This window comes from Lytechinus variegatus, chromosome 11, assembly GCF_018143015.1.
Source record: "Lytechinus variegatus isolate NC3 chromosome 11, Lvar_3.0, whole genome shotgun sequence".
In the NCBI taxonomy this organism is placed as follows: Eukaryota; Metazoa; Echinodermata; class Echinoidea; order Temnopleuroida; family Toxopneustidae; genus Lytechinus; species Lytechinus variegatus.
In genome coordinates this window covers 20,732,826-20,755,867 of record NC_054750.1, presented here as the reverse complement: position 1 = coordinate 20,755,867, position 23,042 = coordinate 20,732,826, and the positions used below count along the sequence as shown (strand labels likewise).

Here is a 23,042-nt window from a genome sequence, read left to right as displayed (position 1 = left end):
GCTCGCGCTTCGCACTCGTACTTTTTTAAGGCTTATGAGATTATTTTAGATTTATGTTGTTTAATAAGAATAAAACTAACAAGTGACTGATATAGGTGAAGATAAATTCGGGCCCCGTCCCCTATTGGCGAAAGTCGGATCCGCCCTTGTGGACACATACACACACTCACACACCGGAAAAATGGCCGGTGCCGCCCCCCCCTGAAAAAGCAAGGACCCCCCAGTGCCCCCCGGGAAAAAATCCTAGCTACGCCACTGATCCCCTCCAACTTTGTTGTTTTCTGTACCGTTTTGTCATAACTTCATCAACAGCTTTCGAAGACGTTTTGTACTCTCCTCGATGACATTAACATAATTCCCCAAAATAAAATCAATACTCTATTTGATTACACTTATTTATCAAACAAATTCGTATTTAATCATTTCGTTTAGAATAACACCATAGTACTATATGAGTCAAAACCGGTTCAGAAATAGCCATCTACTCCTTACAATACAGATAATTATCTGAAAAAGACAACTATGGAATTTCAAATGTTTTTTAACACCACATTGATATTGGCAGCAATATGCATGTATATAAAAGCAAGAATTACTATAATTTGTATTACTAGTGTCATTATTATTTCTATGTTTTCACCGTCAATAATTACATTATCAATATACTTCTTTTTTATTATTATCATTATTATTATTGCTATTATTATCATTCAAATATTATTATTACCATTATCATCATCAATCATCTTTATTAACATCTTCATCATCATTATCATCAACATAATCATAATAGTTAGTGTCTTACAATCAAGCCACTATAAATCGTTACAATTTTCAATTTGATATCATGCATCACATTCTGGGTAATAATAAATGTAGTATGCTTTCAGATACAAAAAAGGAAACATAGAATTTCTGTAAACGGGTATTTAAAATGCATAGAATTTAGTATTGCATATGATGGCACGTACATTATGTATGACTATGGTACGAAATATATGAAATTTATGATGGCACAATGTTTTATAAATCTATACATTAACATACTTTTTTCTCCAAGTATCTTCAAAATGCTTTGATTATTGGAATATGTTAACATTTTATTAACCTCCCGATTAACGTCTCATTGTGATAGCAACGAGTAAATACAGTTTATAGAAAAATCATACATCATTGTTTCTTTCATTTAATGATTTATCTATTAGCTGAAACCCACCTAGGTAGGATAGACTTGAAGATATTTATAGAAACTTGTGTTTACCACGTAACTATAAAAAAAAAACATTCAAGCTTTTATTCATGTCTCAACATTCAATTTCTATTATGAATATATACATAAACTATCGTAATTACATTACATGCAATATGTACAAAAACATGAAACAAATATTGCAATATAAACACTACAATGGAAGGTATGCAATGTTTTGGCAAGAATAACTGTGTACTTTTAAGGCATCTCACTTTCATTTCAATTTATATTTGGGAGATTACAGAGGCTTGCGATTCAAATACCCCTTACGGTCCAAGAATAATAATAAAAAAAAAACGATTAGAAAACACTAGATCTTGGCAATCAATAGACGGCAGTCAAAATCAAAATTGATGAGTTTACCAGACATACTCGCCAAGATCATATCATTAAAGTATCATGAAACAGATGGTACACTATCATAAGAATATTGAGAGAAATCAAAGTGAGTGATCCCAGAAAATAAAAAATGTAATGTTTTGTGCAAAAGTAAAATAATATTATGTGGAACAATGAATCAATATATCTCCCCCTCTACCTTAAAAAGCATTGGGGATGGTATCTAAAATCTATGTCATCTTCTTCAATTGCGATAAATGCCACTAAATATTGCAACTGATGCATATTTCATTAGCTATAAATCAGTACCCCAAAAATCCGTCAACAGTAGAGTTAATACCTCTTGTATTTTCCAACCAAAATTCTATCATAATTCTACAATAGCTAACTCTTATCCCCATGCAGGTAACACATTTTTATTGATCAATCAAACAGATTTATTGATTTGTATTATTTGAAATAATAATTTGAAGTAACATTATAAATAAAATCCGGTTCTTGACCCATTTGGGGTGATAAATGCATGAGTAAAATTGTATGACACCCTACCAAACGACTTGTCTGGGAATAAGATACTCAAGACTTCAGACAATATAACAACAAGCTAGAGTAACATCGCTGCGCAATCTTCCAGCATTATGATCATAGGCCGAAAATGATGGGGGGCTGCATGATCCAGCTACCTGGATTATAGGTTAAAACTATAAACATTTCAATAAACCATCGCTGTCAGGAATTGGAAGGGGGATTCTCTCCTTGATACCCTCTTTGTTCACATTAGCAAAATATATAAATAATTGCCTTAATCATCTCGTAAAATTATTCATTCCAACATCTAAGTATAAATTCCGTAACTGAAGCAGCGCAAAATATTAAGTGAAAGAATTTAAATCTGACAATTTTCCTTATTGTGTCGGATATATGCCCATATAATGTTTGTCTATATTACATATAAACAAAAATCACTTATGCATTTTCATTTTCAGGATTTGTTTATGTATGCATGAAAACAACATGAATTTCTATAAATGGATAACAAAACAATTAGTATCGGAATTGTTATTAAATATATTTGGAGATAATTAAGCTAAATAAAATGACTGAACAATTGGACAGATCCCGATTGATTCCATATCTTGTTCACGTTTAGGAGAGAACACTGAGGGCCCCTATGTCCGGTAGTTTTCATAGATGTCATAAGAATCCAAATACAGTCTCATAACAGAGTGGATGAACTCATACTGGTCCTGGAATAAAACAAATCAATTATTTTTTATGTTTAATAATGATAAAATAGGCATGAATATCCATCTATCTAGATACAATTTACTCCAAGGTGTACAAGAGAAATAAAATAAGAATAAGAAAGATTATGAGAGTGCCTTAACGCTAAGAACTGATAATGTTTAAAAAGACCAGTTCAGAATCGAAAGTCTCTAATGATCATGATGACGTTATATTTCTAAAATGTAAGGGTAAATTAATCCAAATATGATTTGTTAGAAAAAGTCTTTTCACCATAGGCTAGGAGTCTTTAAGATATGCTGGTGTATAAGGCATGGTGGGTCTTGTAAATATTTTCTCATGAATTACCATTTCAAACTTTGTATGTAAAAAGAAGAATTTTTAACTCTATACGCTTGCAAATTGGCCACAGTGTAACAAACGTGTTCTTATATGTATTTATATTTTCTTATGAAAATACATACAAGCAATTTTTAATACAACCAGTACCTCCCCTCTTTTATTCATTTTGTTTAAATTTCTGGGTACTGTGTTGACTTCAAAGACTATATTAGAATGACCTTTTAAAAATATTTTAACATATGTTTAGAGTGGTGTAGTCTACCATCTCACACAATATATGACCATGCAATGTCACAGCTTGAAAGGGTAAAAAAAAAGGTACCAGTCTCTTACCAGTGACGCCACAGCCCCTGTCCGAATTGCCCTCAGTCTCTTACATGCCTGGAATACATCTACCAGTTTCTCTACATTCAGTCTCTCCAGGACTGATGAGAGAGCACAGAAAGTTCCTGTGGCCCCTTCACCATCCCTAAAGAAAATTAAAACACAATTGTGACGATGAGAACTTGTCATAGATTGTAAAGCAGTTCATGAAATTCCAAGACCATTGTCGGAAAACACATTCCTCATAAAAATACTGTACCAGCATTTTACAAGCATCAACATATCGGCAACAGCAGTAATAAATATGTTTACTGCCCTAATTTGTGACTACCAGGATATATCATGATTGCATCGAGGAAGAACTAATCATAATTCTGAATTTATTTCAAATACGCCTATGACACTACTGACAGCAGAAGAGATGTCGACCAGTTTTCTTCCGATACGGTACATTTGGTGGCAGCGGTGGGATTTGAGGGCTTCTTTATTAAATCTTGTATAGAATAACCAAGTAATGGTTGAGATTAATAAATTTCTTTGAGATGTTTCTATACTGATGACAGCAGATAGATGTGTGGACCATTTTTCTCCTCCATATGATACAACTGATGGTATATGTCAGTTTCATTTTGATATTTCACAACTGGTGACAATGTCGGGTATGAGTTTTCTTAATATTTTCAGCAGATGTGGTTTTAGGGGAGGAGACAAACGGTTCCATTGAGATAACATAGCTCTGTTACAGCTTTAAGGTTGATAAGGTTGTACACTTGGTACTACTCACAGTGGGAATTGAGTTAACTTCTACAATAGGCATAAACATTCTTTTAGTTTGCTGGGGGCCATTTAGTGTTACTGGAAAAAAATTATAAACAAGTATTTACAAAGGACCTTATGACTGAACTTACTTGCAATGGACCAGGATTGGTGTGTCTTTGGCATTGGATTCATTCCATACCATGGCTCTACGATGAAGCTCCATGAAAGAGATTGCAGAGGTACATACCTCAGATGCCATTGGCCATGTCGTCAGGTGCAGTTGATACACTGTGTGAACTCGAGACTGCAACAGATATGTTGGAAAAAAGGAATGCACTCTTGTAATTGTCATCTCATACTATGAAAGACATAGTTCTACTAATCATGATAAAAAAATTACATATCAAAAGAAAGCAATTCCAGACTTTTGTCTAAAGTTGCTGGTTGCCAGGTTGAACTGCAGTATGCGATACAGGACACAAATAAAATTTATGTGAATAAATGAATCTATGAAAAAATAAAAATAAAGTACAAAAAAGAGAAATAATTGAAGAAAAAATATGTATAAAGATACATTAAAACAAAATATAAAAAAAGTGAGCGAAGAGCTGTTTTACCTACCTTGGAAGTTGTGCTTCTGACTTCCATTGTCCTACATGATATCTCATCATAATGTTCCTCATTGAGGAGTGTTATCGTGAAGGGACCATGGGTGATGTCACTCTGTGAAGAGTACGCCCAGTATTCTGCCATAGACTATGTAAAGGAAGACAACAAGTAAATGATGAGATGCATAAGTGATCAACTGATATAATAGGCGCAAATATAAACATTTACCATACAAAGGAATTTTCATTAGAAACCTGTGATTGATTTGCACAAGATTAGGCTTATTGCTGAGCATGGAGCATATCCTGTGGATAACCAATGCACTCGTATTGCCAATCATATAACACTAAAGAAACAATTAGTCTTGATTAAAACAACCTTTCTTTAAAACAGAATCAATAGAATGTGTTTGCTGTTAAACCAATATTTTTGCAAAATCTTAACTAGTTCAGGTTAAATAAACACCTTTCTTCATTGAAATGCAAATGGCCTGTCCAAAAATATTGCTCTGTATTTATCCTTTAAGTGAGTGTACTAGGTTTAAAGTTCATCATCATGAGTCTGTGATTTTGATGATACCATTTACCTGATCCTCTGAGGCCATACCGTTGAGCATGACAATGGTAGAAATCCTGTAATCAAAGATCAATCGCCAGAAGTCAACAACAGTATCTGGGAGAGGGGTCTGGGTACCAATGAACATGTCCTTCTTTGTGTATCCCTGGAAGACCAAAAAAAAAAAGGCTATTACCACCATGAATATTCATATTCATCATCACCAGTATCAACATATCATTATCAACGACGTAGTAAGGACCAAGTTACCAACTGACGTTTTCTAAACATTAAAAAAATCAAACCCTTTATGAAAACATGTCTAGAATATTCAGAAATCGTTCAAAAACTTTTCATGCACCTTTCCAAAACGTTAAAAAAAACTTTCCATTTCCATTTGTGGAAACGTTCTTAAAAAAGGCCATGTGAAAACCTTTGATAAAAACCAAACAAATAGAAATGGAAGTATGATTGTGATGTGCTTAAAGGTCAAGTCCACCTCAGATATGTGTTGATGTGAATAAATAGAATAAAATCATACTAACATAATGCTCAAAATTTCATCAAAATCGGATGTAAAATGAGAAAGTTATGACATTTTAAAGTTTCGCTTTGATATTTTTCACAAAACAATGATATGCAAAATTCAGTGACATGCAAATGAGACAGTCGATGATAAACCTCACTCACTATTTCTTTTGTTGTTAATTGTTTGAATTATACAATATTTAATTTTTTAAAGATATTTAATTTTTTAAAGATTTAATTGGCAATTAGGACTAAATTGACTGAACCATATAGAGTCAAACAATACTAATTTCACATGTTCGGAGAGAAATAAATCTATGTTTCACTTAAAAATGAGGAGAAAATTAGAATATTTTATATTTAATTTGATAAAATACAAAAGAAATAGTGAGTGGATGACGTCATCAGTCTCCTCATTTGCATACTAGCCAGGATGTGCATATAACTGTTTAAATCGAAAATTTAAAATGTTATTACTTTCTTATTTTACATCCGATTTTAATGAAATTTCAGTGTTTTGCATGTCGGATTTTTCTCTTTTAATTCAAATCAACTTGTGTTGGGATGGATTTGTCCTTTAAGTGTCCTAGCTTTGTCACTCTTACCTATCCTATGCCAATATCATAACCTATCCTAAATGATCCTCATCAACATCATCCTCAGTGTAAATGATGTTACAAAAATAATATAAATAATTTCATTTTAGCTCCTCCTTCTCGAGGTACATCAGTAAAATCTTTACTCTTAATGAAGTCAACTATGAGTCACATTTCAGTAGTGGTTTAGCAAGTCAGGTTCACATTTGATAATTCTCCATGCATCCCTCTTTTCTAATGATTTCTAAAGAGATATAATACAGTTTCTGATGATGTATAGAAAGGTTTGAAGGACACTTTGTTCTTGTAATTGATACGCATGCTGTGATCTCTATACCAAGAAAGAATTTAACTTACGGGCAAAAAGGAAGCATTTATGTAGTTGGTTCCACCATCAACCTCTGTGATCAGATATGGCCTGGATTTGTCCGCTGATAAAAAAATTTAAAAAAATAGTTTGTCATAAGAATTTGGTAAAATGAAATAATGCTTGCAGAAATATAGAACGTACGTTGACCAACGATTCAAAATGAAAAAGGTACCAAATTTTACATTGAAACGAACAGCAGTGTGGAAGTTCAGAGACAATCTGTTGCTTTCCCTTCTCAGTGTGGAAGTTCAGAGACAATCTGTTGCTTTCCCTTCTCAGTGTGGAAGTTCAGGGACAATCTGTTGCTTTCCCTTCTCAGTGTGGAAGTTCAGAGACAGTCTGTTGCTTTCCCTTCTCAGTGTGGAAGTTCAGGGACAATCTATTGCTTTCCCTTCTCAGTGTGGAAGTTCAGAGACAATCTGTTGCTTTCCCTTCTCAGTGTGGAAGTTCAGAGACAATCTGTTGCTTTCCCTTCTCAGTGTGGAAGTTCAGAGACAGTCTGTTGCTTTCCCTTCTCAGTGTGGAAGTTCAGAGACAGTCTGTTGCTTTCCCTTCTCAGTGTGGAAGTTCAGAGACAATCTGTTGCTTTCCCTTCTCAGTGTGGAAGTTCAGAGACAATCTGTTGCTTTCCCTTCTCAGTGTGGAAGTTCAGGGACAGTCTGTTGCGTTCCCTTAACAGTGTGGAATTTCAGAAACAGTCTGTTGCTTTCCTTTCTCAGTGTGGAAGTTCAGAGACAATCTGTTGCTTTCCCTTCTCAGTGTAGAAGTTCAGAGACAGTCTGTTGCTTTCCCTTCTCAGTGTGGAAGTTCAGGGACAGTCTGTTGCGTTCCCTTAACAGTGTGGAATTTCAGAGACAGTCTGTTGCTTTCCTTTCTCAGTGTGGAAGTTCAGAGACAATCTGTTGCTTTCCCTTCTCAGTGTAGAAGTTCAGAGACAGTCTGTTGCTTTCCCTTCTCAGTGTGGAAGTTCAGAGACAGTCTGTTGCTTTCCTTCTCAGTGTGGAAGTTCAGGGACAATCTATTGCTTTCCTTTCTCAGTGTGCAAGTTCAGAGACAATATGTTGCTTTCCCTTCCCAGTGTGGAAGTTCAGAGACAATCTGTTGCTTTCCCTTCTCAGTGTGGAAGTTCAGAGACAAGCTGTTTCTTTCCCTTCTCAGTGTGGAAGTTCAGAGACAGTCTGTTGCTTTCCCTTCCCAGTGTGGAAGTTCAGAGATAATCTGTTGCTTTCCCTTCTCAGTGTGGAAGTTCAGAGACAAGCTGTTGCTTTCCCTTCTCAGTGTGGAAGTCAGAGACAAGATGTTGCTTTCCCTTCTCAGTGTGGAAGTTCAGAGACAATCTGTTGCTTTCCCTTTTCAGTGTGGAAGTTCAGAGACAGTCTGTTGCTTTCCCTTCTCAGTGTGGAAGTTCAGGGACAATCTATTGCTTTCCCTTCTCAGTGTGGAAGTTCAGAGACAATCTGTTGCTTTCCCTTCTCAGTGTGGAAGTTCAGAGACAATCGGTTGCTTTCCCTTCTCAGTGTGGAAGTTCAGAGACAATCGGTTGCTTTCCCTTCTCAGTGTGGAAGTTCAGAGACAGTCTGTTGCTTTCCCTTCTCAGTGTGGAAGTTCAGAGACAGTCTTGCTTTCCCTTCTGTTATTAATTTTCTTCGTTTTTAAATTTAATTTGTGTTCATGCTTTATCCAACATGAGGTTATTAAAAAGCATATTTTTATTGGGTATCATAATGGTTTGAAATGTAAGCTTTATTTTAACAATAAAACCAAACTAGAACGGAAAATCATTATGGAACTCACTTGGTAGTTTGTCACGGTATCTATTCTTGTGGGAGTTCATTGGGTTTCTGGCAGTTCTCAGTTCATCGTCTCTTGCTCTGATGGTGAACATGTCAAGGCGCTGCAAACAGAATACAAATGATCAAATATTGGTTCATCTATAAAGATCTAGTTTTTATTCAATACTGAAAAGAAGTCCTTTGGCATTTTCACTCCTCACCAAAGTTATTAGAAGCAATGTTGTAAAAGGATAGAGAATGATTCAGGATCTATAATTAGATTATTATTTAGCAATGCGATGTGGTATTTTGTATCTTTTTTTAAAGTGCTTTTCATCTTCAAATATTTGTTTATAAAATTTTGACACAGACTTCCCCTGTACAATGTTTACAATTTAAAGCAGAAAATGTTCAATAGCAGAATATGATATTTGACAAGGTTAACAGGTATTGGATTTTTTGGCAAAATGGATAAAATCTCTATTTCTACCCGTACAAATATAAAAATATATTTGTTGAGATATTGCAATTCTATGGTAATAATCAAATAATGCAACTATAAGACAGGTAGTTCATTTTCAAGAGTAAATTTTGCGCTTAATAACAAAATGATGACAAGAAACAACACAACAATACCACTAATACTAATATAAAAAATCATACTGAAAATAATGTGCAGTATTTATACAGTGCTTAATCAATGCCCATTTTTACCAATTATACAAACTGTGAACAGGCACACGAACATTGAAGGGTACCCGATTACTTAATAATTCACCCTGTTGGAGAGTGGAAAATGTAGACAATGGCCGAAACTAAGATGCGATAAATGTGGTCGCTGTGGTCACCTATCATTAATAGGAACTTACCTCGAACTGTTCCTGAAGCAGTGTGGATCCGGTATCTGGACTCGGGGCTAACAATGACGGGTACCGCTGAAGGTAAAGATCTTGAGCTATGCTGGTATCCCCACAGACAAAGGTTTCTAACAGAGCATCGAAGATGAACTGATATTGCTCCTGCAGGAAGAAAATGAAAGTAAGTAGAACAAAAGGAAGAAAGAGGAAAAAAGAAGTTTAGGATGAAAAATTAAGATGGGGGGGGGCCTTTCATAGAAATATCTTATTTAAAAATCAAACCCGAATATAATTCCTTCATTTAAACAAATATGATAGAGCAAACATGTCCAGAGCAGCTGCACAATTATGAAATAATAATACAAACATGGTGCTAATAATAACAATAATGATGACAATTAATAACGATAATAACTATATATTGATAGTACATACTAATAGTGATGATTATGATAATGGTAATGTGATAACAACAAGGCAAAGAACAAAACATACCCTTTTTGAACTTTTATTAATTTACATTCCTTTGATATCTTAAATACCAAGAAGTTTACTGAACACTGTCAATCTATAGTGATACTAGACTTGATTATGAAATGTGTTACTCTGACTACTGTCTATATGTATGAGATGGTTATACCAAATAAAAATGTTTTAAAGAGAAAAATAGAAGTACTTTACTACACATTATGTTAAAAATTGCATATTATTAGACTCACCGCTACTTGAACCATCTTAATCCGACTATTCCTCAAGCCTGTGATGAAATTGTAGACATCTATGGTATTCTCTGCCTCAGCCTGATCCAACATTGCGTCTAGTGTGATGAAGGTTCCTGTGCGTCCAACACCAGCACTTTATAAAGATAAAAGGTTACGTTAGTTGATATAAATATGGGGTAGGGGTTAAGTTGAAATTTTGTGGTTTAAAGCAATAATATGAAAATGTAAATAGGGATCTCTTTGCCAGCAGACGTGCATAGCAAAGGATGAGGTTGGAAGTGACTGACAGTCTCATCCAAATTGCAAATTTTGGGTTTAGAGGTTGCACACCCACCTGGACACATACACAAGTCACATACACAATAAATATTTTGTCTCACAAAATCTAATATAGCTTAATAATAGCCAATTTTTATAAAGCGCCTTTCCCATAATGGCCCAAAGCGCATTACAGCATATTATTACCCTGGTCATTGGATTCATTTCAATCAAGCACGAAAAGTGCACAATTTCCACTCCCTGGGGAGCATTCCTTGCATTCATCGCAGCCACATTATGGCGCTGGCAAAATCAAACATACAATATCTTTCGCATCCTACCGGGTACCCATTTAGCACCTGGGTTGAGAGTGGCAAAGTATGGATTAAAGCCTTGCCAAAGGACGCTAGACCGCGGTGGGATTCGAACACACGACCCTCTGTCTACAAGGCGAGAGTCAGAACCACTACACCACGGCTCTTCCACTCTTACAGCTTACAATCTAATTCACACATAGTTGCACACCCACACTCGCATAACCACACACACCCACACCCAGCCTCACACCCTACACATCTTACACGCCTTCAAACCCATCCCCTACACACACACCCACCCACACCCTCACCCACACATCACGCATGCCACCACATCCATCCCCAACACACCCTCCCCCTCACATACACACAAATACTCACTCACTAATCTCACATACACACAACCTAGCAACCCGGCTAAACACAAATTCCTACTACTTTGTTATTAGGATTCTTTACCTTCATAAACAAAATAATGGAAATCATCCATGACGTATGCGTTATGCTTATCTGATTAACAATCTATTCTAATTAACGTAATGCTTGTGGATATACATTTTGCCTGGCACATTCAAATTGCATGGTATCTGCCATTAAAAGAGATTATACATATTTTATGTTAATATTCTGATACATAAACCTATTTTGTGGGGAGGACCCTCGCAAGGGTCACAGTGATTCAGTTTACTTTTACCTTTTTGCATAGGTTACATCAAACAAATGGCAATGACAAAAAGAGGACACTTTACCTGCAGTGAACAATCATTGGTCCAATACTGTTTGTGTGGTGTTGCTTGACAGTCCTGATGAAGTTCATGAGAGGTGTGGTGTACTTTGGTACACCCATGTCAGGCCATGAGGTATAGTGGTATTGGACAACTTCACGGATGCTATTATCAAACTGCAATTAGAGTATATATTCGGTGTATAATAACATATTCAAAATTTAATGATCATTAATAATCAAACAGCTAAAGGAAGACTGCCAATGCAATCACTGCATAAAAATATCAAGCAATGAAATAGGATGTTTCTGTTATCTTAAGCTGTTGTATAACTAATCAAGGACCCTACTTCTTTTTGAATTTCTATTCTTTAATTTCCTAGAGCTGCAACCTCCCGGTCGAGCCATGCAGTAATCTTGGTACTTATCAAAAGAATCCTTCGGAATGGAATGGGACTTTGCAAGCAAGTGAAGAAAATAAACAACTCAATAGACCTAGTAATAATAACACTAAGCAAACTAAATTTTACAGGGATATTAGGATACTGTGCATTATTTCTAAAACTTTGCAAGCAGTGAAGTAAACGAACAAGACAAGAGATCTAATTTCCTGAAGAATTAATGAATTCACTGAAAGATTGGGTCTGGAAAATAATTTGATTTGCTAATTTGCAAGGAAAATCTAATGACAATGATGACAATTTAATCCTTTTTCAAACGAATAGTCGTAATCAACTATTTGTGTAGAAATAATTTCAGGCAACCTGCAAAAAAAACAAGTATACTCCTGCAATATATTCTTGATATTCGACGAAGTAATCATGGTAATGAAGAAATCAACTTATGTGCAGAATAAAAAGATATCAAATGACATACCATGACAGTGAATGTCCTAACCGTGTAGTGTGTGTTCACTTCTGTACTGTTCATCGTAACAGTTATCTTTCCATACAACATCTTCTTGTCTGGCCAATACTTCTCACATTTTTTCTATAAGGATAAAAAGTAAGTGAAAGATAGCTGATCATGTCTTAAGATAATAAAAAATAAAAGCAAATTGATTTGTCTGATTGGAAATCAGAATATTGTCAATAATATTGACCTTTAAACATGCCAAAATACTAAATCCCACATTATCAGTTTCACAAGTTAATTGTAATCTAGAATTTGATTATATCATCCATATTGCAACAGCACTTAATTTTGATACCAATCAGCATCCTACAATATCATTTATGATAGAAGTTTTCCTTTTGACGTTTTATTCTGTTTTGTGCAGTTATATGTTGATTACATGAAAATGGAAATAAACTGAATCTAAGAAGAAATCGTTTTGCAGATGATTACCTTTTTCTTCATTACACAAACCTTCATAAACCTTCATAAAGAAAATATAAATGTACATGAAGAAGATCTCGTATTGATAAAGATATAGGATTTCCCTTGACTTTTTCAAATACAAATAAAACAATTAAAAGATACATCATGTGACTCAGTAAATTCAGAATCTTACGAGAAAAGAACATTTGAAAAATTATAGAACTAGAAATTAAATCAATCAGAAATTAAAAAAAAATTTACCTTTTCACCCTCTACCAAGTTGGTCAACATTACAATCTTGCCACAGTCCTCCTCCCATATCATTCGCCAGAAATCCTTTACCGATGCGATATTGGGTCCTGCAAAATACGGGTATCAAAAGTATATAGGTAGCTCCTAGTTAAGATTTCAACAAAACATATTTTCCCTTTCTTTCTCATTTTACCGACTCATTTTTCTATTTACAAGTACTTCACGTAACTGAAATTTATCCTCTATATACACTGATTAATATTATTCATTATTATTATTAAATGATTTAGTCAAAGGTGATATAAATTAGCCTTAAATTTGTAAAAAATAAAAAAAATAACGAATCAGCAGACATAACACACTGAAGATTTTGAATTGGCAATTCCTAAAAACATTTATTTCTGATCCATTCTTTATCTCACTTCATGAACTGTCAAACCCATCATAATTTTGCAGCACAAGCAGTTTTATTTTACCTTGGGCAGCGATGTACTTTCTTGGATAATTGTAACCCTGCAGAATAAGGTAAAAATAGTAACATTTATATCATACAGTTCCAAAGGATTCAAATATATACTTGATTTATTTTTTCTTGTAGCAAAAAATAAGAAATACATCAACATGTACAACCACAATAAGCATTAGTGCGCATGAAAATTGTGAATGAAATACAAAGCCAACAAGAAGTTACGCGAGTTATGCTCTAGCTCATGATTTCATAAATTGTGCCAACCATGAAAAAAAATGGAAAGTAGACCAAAGCAATAGAATAATTGATAATAATTATTGAACATTTACACAAATATACGACCAAGTAAATGATCAAGTCACTTAATACAGAGAAATTCTAGTCGTTATATCGCTTTTTGATAAAAATACAATTCATAATATTATATCAGATATAAACCTGCTCATTATTCATCTTATATTAAATCATTATGTTACTTGCAATCTTTTTATTGAGTGTGTACTCACATCAATGAAGCTTGCATTGATATAATCAGAATGTGGATCATTGTCAAGCATAGGCAAAAGGACTCTCGAGTGATCATCTGAAAAGAGATGAGTTTTGATTTTTCACAGAGATGGAAGAATAGAAAGCAAGGGAAACGAGGTTTAAAATAACAAAAGCATCTCGTGCATCTGCTAAAAGACATTCTAAGTATTCGAAATCTTAAACTTTAAAGACAATTTTTTTTACTCTGGATATTTCCTATATTGAATTCAAGTAAAATAAAACGTTTCTGTGAGATTTAAAAAGTCTTGCATTTATCTGAATTCCAATGCAATAGTGTGGGTGAGAGGAGGTGGGTGTGTTTAAAAAGGGTGGTTGATGATGATAAATATAATGTAGTCTCGTACAGATTATGGAAACTAGTCATATTTATAATGAACAATGAGAGTACGAGTTTTCCAAGCCTTACATGTAGCACCTTTTACAAATCATGTTATAAACTTTCTCCAGTCTGATTTGCAGAAACACAAGGCCAGGGACCGAGTCCACGACTTCTTTTCCTAGGCCATGTTAAACAATTTTTTTTTCTTATGGCGATAGAATATGTATTTTTTTTTTACACACAAAATCTTCTCATTTCAGAATTGAAAAAAAAATAGAGAACATACTTTTTTGTGGAATTTTGTGAATATTGCCAAAAGGAAAGCATATTCTAAAAACTTGTGGAAGGGGGTAAACTTCCCCCACTCCTGGGGCCCGTTGCATAAAACTTTTTACCTGAGAAAACTCAGTGTTAAAGTCAATGGCAAAAAATCACACTACCTAAGTTTTCAGTTTTTTCCAGAGTTTTCTCAGGTAAAAAGTTTTATGCAACAGGCCCTCTGCTGTGTATACATTAAAGAGGCGGTAATTCTATACCACTTAATCACTAAAATCATTTGATTTCAGCATCATTATTATTCTCTTTAATGTTTTAATAATAATAATTGGTTATTTTATGAGGCACTTGAGACATATATCTACTTATGTAAGTGCTAACACGTTTATTATTGGGAGTATACCAGCCAATCGTCAATAGGCGCTCACAACGCTCACAAAGAGCCACATGGCTTTAAAACCAAAAGCCAACTTTATGGCTTGTTAATACATAAAAAACAAGAATCACACTTATGTATTCATTCATATATATATATATATATATACGTGTACATATATGTTTACATAATTGCATATTTCATACTGTACTAAAAACAAATTACTTACAAGCAATAATGTTGATATATCTATTCTTTGTTTGGTTCTCAATCTTCTTAGCCACGTCCCATGGGTGAAGTTGCCGACTGGAATACTCTGTTTTTAAAAAGATGAAATATTTACCGAATAAAACTAAACAAAAAGGAAACATTGTGTTTGGGTGAAACATCATTACAGAGCTCCTTGATGAAGGACTTGAATCCATTATGTAAAGGCCACATACTTTGGCATCTATTTACTTATATACAATTTAGTTCAAATTTATCACACAGATTTAGGTCAATATAACAGATGGAAGTAATATGTTTCACACAAATATTTGACCAATGTGTTCACAAATGTTTCCACAATAATCTCCATGACATTATAGATTGTTATCAATAGAATATAATCTAATTATCTGACAAAATCAAAATAAAGACACATAGAAAGAATATACCAAAGCAGTTGTACTTTTGGCGTGCAGGGAAACAAATAAATGAATGGGGGCTACGTTTTTCTGTACAGATCATCATAAATGGAGGGAGGTTCTTGTTATGTACAGTAACACTGGCGGGACTCAAGGGCCTTATCGCATAATTTAATATTATGATAACTTTGCCGTCCAATCGCATCTTTCATGGGATCCTTGATATAGATTGTCTGGTAGGAACTGTTACCACGATAGTTACCATTGGATGGCAAAGTTAATTAAATAGTAGCTTTCATGCAACCGACGCAACCAACATAGCCTACCGTCGGCGGTTGAAATCGGTTTCGCTGGTGGTGCGAATGTAGCATTAGACCTGGGGCCGATTGCACGAAAGGGTCTTTGCAAGGACCGTCTTTGTGTCGCCCATATTTTATGATGCGCCATGTGAAACGCATTTTAAATAAATCATCTGCAAACATATTTCATTCGTCCGTTAAAATAAACAAAATATTTGTTTATAAAATGATGTGATATATCATGAAATTGTGTAAAATTTCATTTAAAAGCAAGCTAACAATCTTATTCTTAATCATAAATTTCAGAAACACCCGCTTATAGCGTATCATAAAAGATGGGCGACATGAAAGACAGTCCTTGGAAAGACCCTTTCGTGCAATCGGCCCTTGGATACCTTAATCACTTACGTCATAATCTTGCTTGAATCCATTCTTCGCGCTCGACTTCTTCTGTGCCACATAGGTGATGAGTTGGTCAAGAGGGATAGGTCTATGTGCATTCTCTTCTGGTTGCATGTTCGCATAGATAGCCCCGTCATCCCCGTTGATCTCGGCGTTACACAAGCCATCAGTGGATGACCCATTGGGCAGCGTTCCACTACGATCTAAATAATAATAATAATAATAATGATAATAATAATGAGGATAATAATAATAACAACAATAATTGGCTTTATATAGCGTGATGTCAATCTATGACTTTTCAAAGCGCTTCACAAATATTATTAGCTGGTCACTGGGTTCATAGCTTTTTCAGCAGCCTGTCAGGCGCACACTTGCTAAACCAACCACAATGATGGATGGTTGTTTGGTTGTTGGTACCCAATTAGCACCTGGGTGAGAGTGGCAATGTGTGGATTGACGCCTTGCCAAAGGACGATAGGCCATGGTGAGATTTGGACACATGGCCCTCTGATTACATTGCAAGAGTAAGAACCGCCACAACATGGTGCACGGATCTAGGTGAAAAATATTTGTAAGTGAATATTTCAAAATCATATGCTTTTTAAAGATTACAATAAACACCCTAACTTTAAATTCATCTTACATCTTTCTTTTTGGTTACATATTTACTTTTCTTTCCCCCATGTGACCCAACATCATAAGCTTTTACATTATGTTTTATGGCAATGCATCCAATTTTTTTTACAAAAACTACATTATATCTAGCTATGCCATGATTTATCTCATTTGTTAGATATAGCTAATGCTGATGTTTTGTTATGTTTGTACGCACATATTGATTATGTATAACTTCAATAGCAATTACTAAATTAATTTTATTATATTCAATTTGGGACAATTTACCTGCCAACCTAGAATTTGGTATTATTTTCATTTACAATTTTGTTAATTAACTTTACCATAGTTACTATCATCACTGAACCTGATGTCTCTTTGACAAAGTAGTTGTATTTCCATAATTTCATTAATTGAATGCATTTTCACAGAACCCCTACCGTATTTTTCACACAGTTGACAAAAGAGTCTATGCGTGAATGATCATCAACAAAACAGAGTGTTGAGTAAGTCAGACAGTTTAGGCTGTGAAACATCTAGATTTTGGAAAATTATTGGGACTCAGCTGGAGCTCGCCGGAGGACCGAATAAAGGCAGAAATATGCCATGAAAATAAGTCATTTTTGAGAGCTGATTTCAGCAAACTCTAATCATTATTTCAAAAAGTGTATATATATATATATATATATCTGATTAGTAACACTTCCCGTTTAAAATAATGACCAGAAAAAGTCATTATAAAATACATTTGTTTCTTCGGGTGTGTACTTTAAACATTATTTTAAACAGACATCACTCTTATTTTTTTACCCTTCTAAGTGATTGAGGCATCAAAGTAAAGAGAAGATATGGAACCTTTCGGACATATGATTTTCTCTTTTAAAATTCAGATGCCGCCTGTCAAGTAAGTTTGTGGTATCATTTCTTCCCATTGTTCTTATTTGTTCATGGCTGGATGCAGAGCTTTTATAGATATACCAGGTAAAAGAGTAGATTCTAAGCTCTAGGTCATTTGTCTATTTTTTCTTACGGTTAAGTTATGATAAATCATCAATAATACTTTGTTTTGTTTTTACTCGCCACACTGTAAAATTTTTGTAAAGCATTTTATATAGGGCTACGTGACTAAAATCCAATGCGAAGTTTATAAGGCATTGTGAACTTACTTAGGCTGTTTACTTGTCTCAGTGGCACATTGTCGTTCATCCTGAAATGGGGAAAATAAGAATGGTTGATAAAGGTTGATTTTTACATTAGACATATGAGTTTATCAGTAAGATTTATTATTTAACTTTTCATACCATCTGTTTTACGCATCCTGCTCTTCATTAATCCAACTATAAATCTTAATTGTTCTTTTTTTCCTTTTCACAAAAGTGAGCATTTTGGTTTTCGCAAAGATGCTTCTTAAAAAAACATGACAGTGTGACTTTTCTTTTGGAGTCTAAATAATCCTTCCATCTCTCTTTATACATACCCATTTTAAGGATCTTATTATGGCATACTTAACATTTACTACTAAATACAGGCATAATGTATGATCAAATGACTTAGTGCTTTTTTATATGGAATTGGATCTCACTTAATTACTCAATTTTCTTACTTGAAATGAATTTTACAACACATTGAAATATCTAGTCTAATTTTTATTTGTACTGACAGAGTTAACTTACTGGTTCCTGTTGTTAGATCTGACTGGTGGCGTTCTTCGTGGTCTGAGTATAGAGGCTGGAAGACGATCCAACTTCCCTTTTTTCTTTCTGCTCAGAAAGAGGAAAAAATATCAGAGAAATTTGTGATTTATAATCATATTGAAATGTTTCTCCTACAAATATAAAATAACTTGAAATCAGGAGTGATTTCAGAGGATTGCAATAGATATTAAATTGTCTTTATATTTGAATTATGTTGGTTCAGTGTTTGCACCAAGTAACATAAATATGATGCAATGTGATGTCACAGAGTGTAATGTAACGCAGTGTGACGTCTAGTGATGTGATGTTACATGTAATGTGACATTGTCCTTTTATTTGATGATGTGGTGTGATGTGATGTCACGTGATGAAATGTTGTGATGTAATGGGATGTAGTGTGATATTTCTATGGACAGATCATGTGGTTATCTTAAATGCATCTCAATGTGATGTGATGTTTTGTTATATAGAGAGATAGGTTTTTAAAATCATTGTGATGTGACATGATTAGATTTGATGTTACTGTTTTATCGCATTATTTCATGCAATGTAAATTTATGTTGCGTTGTGTAACTTTTTGAGATGTGATGTTATATTGCCCAATATGCGGTGTGAAGTGACATGGTTTGACCTTATGTGTTGTGATAACATATGTGGTGTAACATGATTATAGTGGAAAGTTACATGATTTGATATGACAGTACATGTATGTGATGTGGTACAATGAGATATGATGTTAGGTCATACGACACGATGAGATGTTGTGTGAAGTGATACCACATTACGTTACCTGATGTGACATTTAGTGTACACTTTTAGATACCTGTAATATAGAACACCAACTACTACCACAGCTGCAAGAAGAAGTGCCACTATTACCCCTATCACCATAGGTACTACAGAACCACCACCTTTCGAGCCTAGTGAAAGTGAAAGAGCAAAATGTGGATTCACGAAAAATAGTAAAGAATCAAAGTGAACTGATCAATATGTCATGAATACCACTTGCAATATGAATACAAAGTGACATATTAAGGATTTAATGATCATAAAAAAAAGATTTGACCCTTTTTCTATACTTTCAAATTCACAGAAACTTAATCCTTGTTATATTTACCATATCATTTCTTTTTATAAATGCAAAAGATTGTTCCTAAGGTTCAATGGACACTTGTGTGCACTGGTTTATGAGATCTAGGGTCAAGCAATTCAATTTGAAATATCGGTGAACAACACCCAAAATCAAAATTATGTAATATACTAAGCATACAGTACATACCTGTTTGATACGTTATCGCATCTCCGTAAAGGGTGGATTTCTGAAAACAAATGAACGGTACACAAATTAATTGATTAAAAAGATATCTTTAATGACATTTATACAAATAAAATTGTGCATACACTACTAGATGGATCTAGGTACTAACATTTCAGTAGTCGTTTGGATTTCACTATCGGGCAGTGGCGTACCGTGGGTCACGGCATGGGGGGGCACCAGCAAAAATTTTGAGTCACTTAGTGAGCGCGCGAAGCGTGCCCAGTTGCCATGTAGCTGGCCTAATAGAGACATTTTAAGGACAGTGCCATTAAACGGATATGTATCTCACTGGTCAAATAAAGCGAGCGCAAAGCGCGAGCTTAAAATTTGTGATATTCAGACCTAAAAAGGGACACTATAATCAATCTTTTGTAATCATGATAGGTATCTGTCTCGCTAAAGAATGCGAGCGCCAAGCGCGAGCTGAAATTTTTGTAAATATTGACCCCCAAACATGAAGATTTTAAGGACTATATTTTAGGAATCCATTAAGAGTATACACATCTTACCATAGTCATCTAATGCGAGTGCCAATAAGCGCTTGTTGATTTTGTAAGAATTACATCTAAACATGATTAACATCCCCATCTCACTAATCAAATCTTGCGAGCGCAAAGCGCGAGTTGGAAATTAAGGAAATTCATACCTGAAGAGGGGCATTTTAACGGGCTAGTTTGTAAGAATTCACGAAGACCATACGTATTTCACTAATCAAATGATGCGAGCGCGAAGCGCGAGATGAAAATTTTTGATATTCAGATCAGAAAAAGGGACATTTTAAGGACTGATTCTAGGAATTCATGGAGAGCCGACATATTTCACTAATCCACCACTGTGAAGTTAAGCACGGACAGAAAATGTTTTATATTAAGACCTTAAAATGGGACAATAACTTTATAAAGTAGTCATGAAAAAGAAGCATACTATTGTACATAAAACAATAACTCGAATTACGAGGAATATATTTGGCAGTTTGGTGTATATTAACTTGAAAGCGGGAGGTTTTAGTATAACAGGATCATATATCTCGGTAAACAGACAATGCGAGCACCAGGAACAATGAACACATAGGCCCTAAGCAAATTATGTTTCATAAAGTTATGAAAAAAAATGTTTCTTATGTAATATAAATAACATAATTATTATACAGTATAACATTATAATGAACAATAATGTCTTCTTTCCCACTACGTTTCTCTTCCTTTCTCCCTCTTTTTTCTCTTTATCCCCGTTTTTTTTTTTGGTCAGCCGATTTGGGGCCCCCCTGTAGTTACGCCACTGGTATTTCATGAAAGGTAACAGCACTGATTATATCATTATCATCACCCAAATTTTCAGTGAAACCCTCGCCCTGGATAGGGTTTGCAAGCTAGCATTGTTTTCTGTTACTATGGCGATTGTCAGAGAATGTCAAATTATCGGTGCTGACGGCTTTCATGAAAAACGCTCATCTAGGCATATGTTACAACAAAGGATAGGTATTTACATTTTATTACTCCAGTGTATCATAACAAATACTGAATATCTGTAACAATTTTCCTATCAGCCAATCAAATCAAATAATCTCAGTAGCTTTAAAATGTTATTGCAATTTTTTTATTATGACAGGTTCTATAAAACAGCCCCTGGTCGTGAAATGGAATAAGCAAGAGTGCTAGGTACAAGAGCCAAAGTCCTCTGGGGCAGTAGGCAAAAATATCTCTGCCAAACGGATCTACATCTTAAAATTTTGAAGCCTGACTTGATAGCAGGCATCTTGAAGATTGGTTGTTAGGTAGGAATAGAACTGTCCCTTGCTTCATCACAGTATTACATTCTATCGTGATCAACATATGACATCAATTCACTGGACAGAGGTAAAGTATATCTTTATTTTTTAACATGTTTAGAGAGATTGAGATTTTAGATACCTCAATATTTTGACATGACACAATGACTGAAGATTGCTTTCTGGTCAAGCGTTTCCTGAGACAAAAGTTCGTGGAGATTCTTCTCAGTGATTTTCTCTGTCAGGTGCAATGATTTCACTAGCTTATAACAAACAATCATTTAAAACCACTGGTTATTTGTTTCAAAAATTGCTCCCCTGAGCCTCGTCTTACAAAGAATTATGATTGATCGAATCAACCTGAAGTATATGGAAATCCATCAATGTCATGTTTTCTTAAGGAAATTTGCACAATGTCTTTTCAAAACAAAGACAAGCATACAGAATAGTCAAGAAAACAGTGAAAGTATAAATATACATCATATCAAGAAAGTGTTTTGAACAACCATGTATTTAAGATGTTGACGTTGCTGGCTTTCCATAGTTGTGGTTGATTGGATCAATTGTTACTCTTTGTAAGACAGGGCCAAGATCTTACCTGTCCACCAATGTTACTCTCGACACCTGTCCGTATATCATAGGTTGCTTTGTCTTTCAGGGGTGCGTTGTGATACCCTCCATACGTCTGGTTATCTCCTACAGTGATATCTAACGGGAGGCGATCCTTGCCGACCTTGGCTGCGATGTAGGATGAAGGGTTCTCGGCGAAGGTACCGTACCCTGTCAGCTGACGTCTTCGTCTCGCGTCCGGAAGCCTCTCTTCAACAGCAACAAGAACGTCTCTGGTAGGTCAAAGGGTTTGAATGATTGTTATCAGTATAAAAATGATAATATTCATAAATAATGATAATGATAAGAATAGTGAAACAACAATTGTAATGATACTTATAATGATTATAATATTAGTGTAGTAGGTTCCATGGTAAACCATGTATCTTTCTTGGGCTAATTTTGGTCGACGTTTTGACAAGTGTGTTCTTGTCGTCTTCCGCAGAAGCTTCAGGAGAATATCATAATATCAATGAATACCTTAAATTAATAATGCTTTAAAAATACAAATAATTTTAACATAAAACATAGACAAGTTGCTTGTTTTGTATTACATCTATTCTTGATATCGTTTC

At 34.6% G+C, this 23,042-nt stretch overlaps 1 protein-coding gene and 1 long non-coding RNA gene across 2 annotated transcripts in view; one reads left to right on the top strand and one right to left on the bottom strand.

Annotated features, from left to right (window-relative positions):
* LOC121424449 overlaps nt 1-23,042 on the top strand; it is a 31,112-nt gene that overhangs the window by 6,600 nt on the left and 1,470 nt on the right. Inside the window, exons 2-3 of the long non-coding RNA XR_005971381.1 lie at nt 21,699-21,946; nt 22,561-22,703. This is a non-coding gene — a long non-coding RNA (uncharacterized LOC121424449). The remainder of the gene's footprint in view (nt 1-21,698; nt 21,947-22,560; nt 22,704-23,042) is intronic.
* LOC121424448 (receptor-type tyrosine-protein phosphatase F-like) overlaps nt 396-23,042 on the bottom strand; it is a 78,320-nt gene continuing 55,673 nt past the window's right edge. Inside the window, 21 exon segments of the mRNA XM_041620138.1 lie at nt 396-2,838; nt 3,512-3,647; nt 4,411-4,565; nt 4,883-5,017; nt 5,457-5,591; nt 6,907-6,980; nt 8,714-8,813; nt 9,561-9,710; nt 10,268-10,403; nt 11,595-11,746; nt 12,446-12,559; nt 13,151-13,248; nt 13,618-13,654; nt 14,117-14,193; nt 15,360-15,436; nt 16,444-16,663; nt 18,245-18,285; nt 18,752-18,838; nt 19,596-19,692; nt 20,052-20,091; nt 22,457-22,700. Coding sequence (XP_041476072.1) covers nt 2,761-2,838; nt 3,512-3,647; nt 4,411-4,565; nt 4,883-5,017; nt 5,457-5,591; nt 6,907-6,980; nt 8,714-8,813; nt 9,561-9,710; nt 10,268-10,403; nt 11,595-11,746; nt 12,446-12,559; nt 13,151-13,248; nt 13,618-13,654; nt 14,117-14,193; nt 15,360-15,436; nt 16,444-16,663; nt 18,245-18,285; nt 18,752-18,838; nt 19,596-19,692; nt 20,052-20,091; nt 22,457-22,700 — 2,383 coding nt within the window. The 3' untranslated portion in view covers nt 396-2,760.